Raw genomic sequence first — 9,543 nt, forward strand, 5'->3', positions numbered from 1 at the left:
TTTTTTAATAACTCGAGCTAACAGTAAAAATATATTTATTTCATTCTTTATATATAATTATTTTATTTTCAAAGAGCATTTTAAGCCATTTTCTCCATTATTTATTTATGGAAAAAGGGTAAAAAATGTCCTTAAACTATTTGAAATGAACAAAAATGCACTTTCGTTTATAATTTGGTCCAAAAATGCCCTTACCATTAATACTTTAGTCCAAAAATGTCCTTTTTTTTACTTAATAGGTCAAAAATGCCCCTATTGTGACAAAATGGATTAAAAATGCCCTTTTCCGACGAAATATATATATATATATATATATATATATATATATAATTTTATTTTTTTATTATTTTTTTTTAAAAATAAATAAATATTATTCCTTATAAAAATATTACTTTTAAGGAACTCTATTCTTGTTTTCTTTCTTTTTAAACCACTTTAAGTAATAAAAATGTAGGAAATTATTTTATTCTTCGTAATCTCATTTTATCAATTAAAATAGAATAATTTCATATACTCTAAAAGTTTTAACGGATAATATATTTCATATATATAAGATCATAATAAATCCATCATTAGTGTTTATTCAAATAACGATAAAAAATAATTATATAAAATATTTTAAATGCCCTTTTTTAAATAAATATATTATTTATTTTCTTTTTGTACACATTTTTTTTCTAATAATATTTTTTTATTAGCAAATGTTTGTTCTACTTCAATTAGAAAAAAATTAAAAATTTAAATATTTCTTATTTTATTATAATTTTTTTTTTCGTTATTTGAATAAAAATTAATGATGAATTATTATGATTTTATATATATGACATATATTATCCGTTAAAACTTAGAGTACATGAAATTATTCTATTTTAATTGATAAAATAAGATTACGAAAAATAAAATAATTTTCTATATTTTTATTACTTAAAGTGATTTAAAAAGAAAGAAAACAAGAATAGAGTTCATTAAAAATAATATTTTTACAAGGAACAAAATTTATTTATTTTTTAAAAAATATTTATTCGGAAAATAATATTTTTGACCCATTTTGTAACAATAAAGGCATTTTTGACTTATTAAATAAAAATAAGGACATTTATGGACCAAAGTATTGACAGTAAAGACATTTTTGAATCAAACTATAAACGAAAAATATTTTTTTAATTTAAAATAGTTTAAGAATATTTTTGATCATTTTCCCTTTATTTATTTATGGCTAGACTGTAACTTTACCTTTGCAAAAGTAATTACCCGTTATGGACATTACCAGAAAAAAAAATAAAAAGTGGAGACACACGTTGTCGACATTCGACAATGAAGTTTGGCACTTGGCAGTGGAAACAAAAAATTCAAAAGTCATGAGAAAGGCCATGTGATATTAAAATGAGATGGAAGGAGTAGATGTTAACAACATGACAAAGGTTCCCCTTTGTTTAATATTGAAATTGAAATGAACAAAAAAGTCTTTCAATACATTTGTCATTTGGGCAAAAATATAAAGATTTTCGTATACCTCTCAATTTTGCTATTTAAAGCTGAAATATCATTTGTTATAAAGAGATTCATATATATCTTACTGTACAAATGGGTCACATATACCGTTCACCGTTATAAAAATGGCTCACGTATATTCTTTTCACCTTAAAAAAGTGATTTTTTTTTTAAAAAAAATCATATAGGGGTATATTTTTTTGAGAAAGTAAAAAAATATACCCATACATGGATTTTTTTTCTAGCAAAGTTTAGGGGTATATTTAATCTTTTTTCACATATAAATTATTTTTTGACTTATTTGATTATCATTATTTGAATTTCTTATTTTTATTTCATTTTTTCCATTATTTGGTATAAAAATAAGAGAAATAAAAAGAAAGAAGTGTGAATGAAAAAGGAGAAACAAGTAAGAAAAAAATTTAAAACTATTTTTTTCGTTGTTATTTATAATTTAAAACTAATATTTCTACTGCTATATTGTAATTTAGTTTTTGTATCTGTAAAAAAAAATTGGGGCATGTATAAAATTTTTTACAAAAAAAGTAGTGAAAAATAAATTTGATCATTAAAATAATAAATTCAAATTATACGTTGAATCATGAATTTAAAAAGTCTATAAAAAATATATATATGTGTGTGAGAAGTGTCAAATATATGAAAATTTTTGTTAATAAAAAACTTTTAAAAATGAATTTTTTATTTTTGTTAGAGGAAAATAGTATATATGAGTCATTTGTGTAATAGTAGAGACATATATGAATAACTTTTATAACAAAGATTATATTAACTTTAAATGACAAAGTTGAGGAGCATCCCTTTTACCAAAAATTTATAAATGCTTCTTAACATATAAAAAATATAATAATTCTTTTAAATAAAATATATGTATTAAAATTAATATAAATTTATTTTAACGATCGATTATATAATATAAAAAATCATAAAAAGAATTTCAATTATCCTTTTGTTTAGATGGGAGCAATAAGGGTACTATGAAGTTGGGTACATAACCACCGACAGATATCATACAATACATTATCGAAACGTGTCAGCTTGTCGTAAATGAAAGGCTGAGATTACATCTGATAGATCGTCACAGTAAAAGTAACATGCCATTAGAGGATTACAGCGCAGAACAAGAAACCGCGTATACGTTGCTCCACTATATATATATATAACACGAACAAACACATCCATTTGTACGTATAAGAAGAAGAATATCTGAGTGGCAGTACAGAGAGAGAGAGAGAGGAGCTAGTGCTGGTGCGAGGCAATGGAGTTGTTCTACTATGTGGTGTTTGGGGCTATGGCTGCTGTTGTGGCAGCTCTTGAGCTGGGTGGGAAGAGCAACAAAGATCGTATCACAACTTCTCAGGCTTTCAATTCATTTAAGAATAATTACATTCTTGTTTACTCTCTTATGATGGGTATGTTCCGTTTTGTTTTTGTTTTTTTCGCTTTCAGATCTGGGTTTAAATTTTCTCCTCTAATTGATTCGATTCTGCATTTTCACATTTTGAATTCTTGTATTTACGTGCTCGATCTGATTATCTGAGTGCGGGATTTTGGAATTTGGATGTTGTCTTTTGGATCTGAGACTCGTAATGTTGTCTGTTTTGGTTAATTGGGGATTACGAGTTTGCACTGTTTTAGTGGTTGGATAAAATGGAATCTAATTGGTTGTGCACTCTTGTGTCTTGCGATCTTAATTTGTTTTTGTTAATCTGAATGCTGAATCAGCTTCCAAGTTTTGATAAGTGGCTCAATTTTCTTAATGGTCTTTAGATCTATCTGTGCACGAGTATTTCATTCAATGCTTCCATGTTAATCATACTTACTAGTTCTTCCGTCCCATTTTATGTGACACCCTTGATTTGGCATGGTATTTAAGAAAAAAAGTAAAACTTTTGAAACTTGTAACACAATGATATTTGTGTGATTGCAAATTATTTCAGGACTAAAAGGAAAGGGTGTCACTTTATGGGACAGATGGGGAGTATATAGTATTCACTTCTTGATGAACCTATGCTGCAAGGAATCACTTGATATTTAGCAATTAGATTTAATTGTATAAATGAGCAATAAATGGTCATACTTCCATCTTTTATGATGTGATTTCTCTGCCGCGCTCATCGTATGTGATAAAAGAATTGTAAAAACTTGTTCTGTTTCAAATTCATTTCTAAAAACCAGAGGGAACAATTTAAGATACTTTTCGAGTTTTGGCCAATAGTATTCTTGTTTGTTAGAGTAGTACGTGACTTAAGTTGTATGGATTGATTTCATCATGTGTGGAAGGTGGTGATTCGTTTCTAATGCTCGTGTGTTGTGTGGCAATAGCTGGTGATTGGCTACAGGGTCCATATGTATACTACCTTTACAGCACGTATGGCTTTAGCAAGGGGGATATTGGACAGCTATTCATTGCTGGATTTGGATCTTCCATGCTGTTTGGCACAATCGTTGGATCTCTTGCCGACAAACAGTATGATCTCAGAATCTGTGTTTCAATCATCTTTTATTACCCAAAAGTTTCTAGCTAAATGATCTTCCTTGCCTTTTAAATTTCAGAGGTCGGAAGAGGGCATGTGTAACTTACTGTATCACTTACATACTGAGCTGCATCACCAAGCATTCCCCTCAATACAAGATTCTGATGGTTGGACGTATTTTGGGTGGCATTGCTACATCTCTACTGTTTTCATCATTTGAGTCATGGCTTGTAGCAGAACACTTTAAGGTGCATATCCTTATTATCAAGCTGACTATCAACTGGAGAAGTAGTACAGACTGTTAAGTAGTACACCTTTATGGAATGTTGATCCTGCTATTGTTGTCCTTGAGATACACACTACCACCCTTTGAAAGAGCATAGCAGTTATCTGCTCTTTGTTTTTGGCATATATTAATTTATTGTGTTTTTCAGAATATTTAATATAGTACTTGCGTTCTTCATGCAGAGGGGTTTTGAGTCCCAATGGCTCTCACTTACTTTCTCCAAGGCAATATTTGTTGGAAATGGCCTTGTTGCAATTATTGCTGGATTGTTTGGAAATTTTCTTGTTGATTCATTAAATCTTGGCCCTGTGTCTCCTTTTGATGCTGCTGCCTGCTTTCTTGCCATTGGAATGGCAGTCATATTATCATCATGGTCAGAGAACTACGGAGACCCATCAGAGAGCAAAGACTTGCTCACTCAATTCAAGGGTGCAGCTGTGGCCATTGCTTCAGGTATAGCTGGATATGTGATATATTATGTCTTATTTCACGACACAATTTTCAACCCCCGTGTTGTATGTTGATTCAGTGATTTCCTGCTGATGAGATTCAACATGGATGTGGATTTCCTATATTACCCAATATATCTGTTAAATTTTAGAGTTTCATAGGATGAGGACTTCTAGACTCTGGGAGGGGCATAGGAAAGTGGTTTTGGACAATTATCAGATCAATTACATTCTGGTATATTTAAGTTTTACAAGCACACAATTTTTCTTCACCAGGTTAGCTATTAGGATTTAAAGCTCCAAATTAGATTGGGCTGCTAGAGAAGGCGTAGGTTGCAGCTTTGGGGACTTGTCTCTTGTTCTGTTGTCCTGATACTGCATTCTTTGTGATATATCTGTTTGATATCTCAATTGATGTTTGGTTGAAAAAAGTTTTCCTTATTCAAGCTGTATCTTGCACTGTGTCAGAACTCGTTCTTTGTTTTGTTTGTTTCATTTACTTCTACACTGTCCTTATTTCTTGATGGTTTTTGTGACAGATGAGAAGATTGCATTACTCGGTGCTATACAATCTCTATTTGAAGGTTCCATGTATACATTTGTGTTTCTCTGGACTCCTGCCCTCAGCCCAAATGATGAAGACATTCCCCATGGTTTTATTTTTGCAACTTTCATGTTGGCTTCAATGTTGGGAAGCTCATTTGCAGCTCGCCTTATGGCGAAGAACTCACCTAAAGTTGAGAGCTACATGCAGATTGTTTTTGTCATATCATCTGCAGCTCTCATGCTGCCCATTCTGACAACTGTAAGTAGGAAGTTCCTTTACTCCTGGAATTTTATGACTTGTGGTTTGCCAGTTCTTTAACATCTTTCATTGGACCAGTTCTTGGTACCTCCTTCAAATGTGAAAGGAGGAGGCATCTCCTTTGCTGGAAGTATCCAGCTTCTTGGCTTCTGTACCTTCGAGGCTTGTGTTGGCATCTTCTGGCCATCCATCATGAAGATGAGGTCTCAATACATTCCCGAGGAAGCAAGGAGTACCATAATGAACTTCTTCAGGATTCCCCTCAACCTCTTCGTCTGCATTGTGCTTTACAATGTATGTTACTATTCTTTTGCTCTAAGTAACTTTGGTGTAAATGTTTCTTTTCTTACATTTAATTACCCAAGTAATTATTGTACAGCAAATCATATTTCTCATCAAATTGTAGGTCAACGCTTTCCCCATCACTGTGATGTTTGGCATGTGCTCAATTTTCCTCTTTGTTGCATCCATTTTGCAAAGACGGCTTGCAGCCATTGCAGACAAGCCAAGTATGTACCGAATTCTCCAGATCACTGCTCTCACATGAACCAATCTTTACTTGATTATGATTACTGTGGTGTCACCTTTTCTTTTGCTCTATGTATCTTGGCGAACTATACTGACACAATATTACTGATTGCAGAAGCAGAAGATTGGACAGCAATGAAGGAAAGGGATACTGAGGCTGATCCATTGAACGCATCTTGATTGAGTTAATCAAGGTGAGCAGTCAAATATTCTCTGGAAATTTGTCTGTGAACGTCTATTTATTACCATAATCAGCCATCCGGGTGTAATATTAGTTGAGCTTACAATATTTGAAGAGCAATGACCATGGGATTCATAAATGGAGCTGTTCCTGCCTAGCAGATGAAGAAGAGGTAGATGAGCTAGTGGTGTTATTCTCACTCCCTGGTTGTGTTGGTAGAAGACAAACAACGTTTTCCACTATTTTCGTGCTGCTGGGATAGTGTTATTAGTTACTCTGATTTCCCCCTCTGTTTTTCTTGGCCTTGGATCAAGTGTTAATTGAGGCCTATATTTATGTCATAGTTTTGATCTTTTTGACAATTTACCTCCCAATGTAATAGTGAAAAAGCATAAGTCAATTCTTTTCTAGCAAAGATGCAATTCTTGGGAAAGTTCATTGGTGATTGAGATGTCACGCAAATGGCAGAAATGAGTTTGTTACGGGTTTATTTTTTACAGCATATTTTTTCGCCTGCTCAAGCTTTTCTTGGCCAAAAGAAGACATGCAGTTAGGTAATTAACACCTAGGTTGGTCCAAAATTTTGGGAAATTGAGGTTCAAATATCAACATAGACAATTGCATACACTATGTTGTGGGATAGACGTTGATTCCACTTGAATATACATGAACAGGGGTTTCTGCACTAACAGAAGATGATACACTAGCATAACTCGACTCCAAATGGGGTTACGTTTTCCTCATTTGTACTGTGTAAATGACAAGTATTTCTATTCCTTTCTGTATAAATATAGAGGGGAGGTAAGCATGGGTGGAGTTGGAATATATCTTATGGGTTCAGCCAAATTCGATAGTTTTATGTTATTCTAAATCCTATATAAAGATGAACAATTATTAATTTAGAACTCAATAACTTAAAAAATTTAAAATCCATAACCTATAATTTTCATGTCCCAACTCCCCATCTCTGAGAAAATGATAAATGTATATAAGAGATTGATGCACTCTAGCAAGTTCAAAGTTACATTTGCCAGACTCATTGCTGCAGCATCTAAATCTTGCTCTTATGCATATGTTAATAAAGACATAAATTGATAACTAAACTGGGATAACCTCAAAATTATTGGAGAACAAAATCTAGGTTGAACTTCATATATTAACATTCACAAGTTCAAATTCATACAAAATATATAGAAAAACATTACCATTAAACACAACTGTTTGGATACAGACTAAGTTGGGGCTTAAAATTACTTTCAAAGATTAAATGAATACATCATATTGCATACAAAAACATGGAAATATATTGAAACATTTACCATTACACAAAACAAAGAATTTCAACAAGATACAAACAAACAAAAAATGTTAGCTAATTTCTTCACATTTGCCTAAGCTTTGGTGAGCTAGCGGAGCCATCCAAAATAGTTAAGGTACACGTAAACTGATCAGGATACTACCGTTATTCAAAAAGAAAAGTTCTTTACACCAATCGGCTACGTTTAGCCTGGACAGAAGCAGATTCCAAATCCCCAATGAAGAAAAGGATCTTGTCCAAGATGCTTAAACTTGGTACATCCTCTCTATCATCTTTATAGTCAGCTGATGAATGAGATAAATCTTCCATTTTCGATTTTCTTGAACCTAAATGTCTCTGAATTTCACCCTGGTGTATTAGATAGTAGTCATCTCCTTCCCTTATAATTTTCAATCCCCTGAAGAAACATCCATGTAAAATGTTACTACTACGTTTCTAATACAACAACATACTCAGTGTACTCAGTGGCAAATTAAGGATTTCCATTAAGGGGGTTCAGAAAAGAAAAAAAATATAGTGCTTAAAATTTGAACTTGAAACGTCAAGGTTATTTTTGAACTCCTCAACCAATAAGACAACCTCTAATCTTCTATTCAAGAGGTTCGAAATTAATATATAGACATAAAAATTCTTTAAAATATATATACATTGTACTTTTCCGCCGAGGGGGTTTGGGTGAACCCCCTGGGATAACATCTAGGTTCGCCCCTGAGTGTAGTCCCACAAAGTGGGTCTGTGGAAGGTAGACAAAGTGGGTCTGTGGAAGGTACAGTGCATGCAGATCTCAGGTAGAGAGACTGTTTCCGAGTACTAAGTTTCTAATGCAAAAACTAAAAACATGTATAATTAGTTGAATCTTGGAAAATTTAAGCTTACAATCCATTCCGATCACAACGATCTTGAACCATATAGACATGTTTCCAAGATTTGGAATCAACAGGGGCATAAAAAGTGGCTTGATCTGATCCCCATCTCTCTATGAACAGATCACACCATAAGCTGTTATGTGAACCCAACATTTTCCACCTTCTGCAAACTTCCATTAAAAAACAGAAATATCTTTTCATCAATCAAAGCAAAATATGATAATTCCCCAATTCTTGGAAACAATCTACTCATTTGCATGAAAAAGAATGGAACTTTGACAGAAATCCAATCTTTTAATGCCATTTTCATTTCGAAATCGTTAAGAAATGCATAATTCTCAATCAAAAACCCAATTCTTGGAAACCAAAAAAAGAAAAGACACCTCTTTTCATCAATCAAAGCCCAATTCTTGAAAACCCATTTCACTAATTTGCATGGAGAAAAAATGGAACTTTTGACTTTTCTTGTTAAAAAAGAGAGATCCAATCTTAATGCTTAATTCATGTGAAATTCAGATCATCTCAGTCAAGAAATGCATAATTGGAAAGATACCCAAGTGTTAAAAGAAGTAAACATCCTTCATACATACTGCAAATTTCTTATATGATAACTGAATCAGAAGAAAAAAAACTTACCCAATTGAGCAGTTGCAAGATTACGGTGATCCAAGAGACAGAAAATTCTGAGAAAAAGTTCAGGTGGCAACTTCTCCATCAGAATTTGGGGGGTGGGGGTTATGTACAGGAGAAAGTTGAGAAAAGAAGGATGTGATTAACTTGGTTCAGTTTGTAGAGTGCACTTTACTATTCACCTTTTTGTTTCTTTTTTCTGTGTTGGATTTTTTGTCACGTCCAAATTATTTATTTCTGTACCTTCTGAAGTAAAATATATACGTTGCTTGTACTCGCCAAGTTGTCCTCTCATTTTTTATTATTATTTTTTTTTTTTGGGGGGGGGGGCTCTATGTTGGATTAAACAGGAAACAAAATTTTAAAGCTCTTTTATGATCGAATGATTCATATTGTAAGTTGGTCTAATGTTTTCTTTTTTATCAACCAGTTCTCAAGAATTGTGCATCATCTTTTATACACCAAACCAAATACTGCATAAGAAATAATCTCAG

The 9,543-nt window shown here is 32.4% G+C and overlaps 2 protein-coding genes across 2 annotated transcripts; one reads left to right on the forward strand and one right to left on the reverse strand.

Moving 5' to 3' along the window:
- The first annotated feature begins 2,684 nt into the window (after nt 1-2,684).
- LOC129894083 (uncharacterized) lies at nt 2,685-6,737 on the forward strand. The gene is made up of 8 exons (XM_055969596.1): nt 2,685-2,921; nt 3,835-3,979; nt 4,066-4,234; nt 4,455-4,725; nt 5,261-5,526; nt 5,605-5,820; nt 5,933-6,035; nt 6,170-6,737. The coding sequence occupies exons 1-8, from the start codon at nt 2,768-2,770 to the stop codon at nt 6,232-6,234; spliced, it is 1,389 nt and encodes a 462-aa protein (XP_055825571.1). The 5' UTR covers nt 2,685-2,767; the 3' UTR covers nt 6,235-6,737.
- Nucleotides 6,738-7,485: 748 nt separating this feature from the next.
- LOC129894473 (uncharacterized) lies at nt 7,486-9,343 on the reverse strand. The gene is made up of 3 exons (XM_055970181.1): nt 9,056-9,343; nt 8,430-8,589; nt 7,486-7,950 (listed from the first exon to the last, which is right to left on the reverse strand). The coding sequence occupies exons 1-3, from the start codon at nt 9,132-9,134 to the stop codon at nt 7,719-7,721; spliced, it is 471 nt and encodes a 156-aa protein (XP_055826156.1). The 5' UTR covers nt 9,135-9,343; the 3' UTR covers nt 7,486-7,718.
- Between the last annotated feature and the right edge of the window lie 200 nt (nt 9,344-9,543).

This window comes from Solanum dulcamara, chromosome 7 (assembly GCF_947179165.1).
Source record: "Solanum dulcamara chromosome 7, daSolDulc1.2, whole genome shotgun sequence".
Classification (NCBI taxonomy): Eukaryota; Viridiplantae; Streptophyta; class Magnoliopsida; order Solanales; family Solanaceae; genus Solanum; species Solanum dulcamara.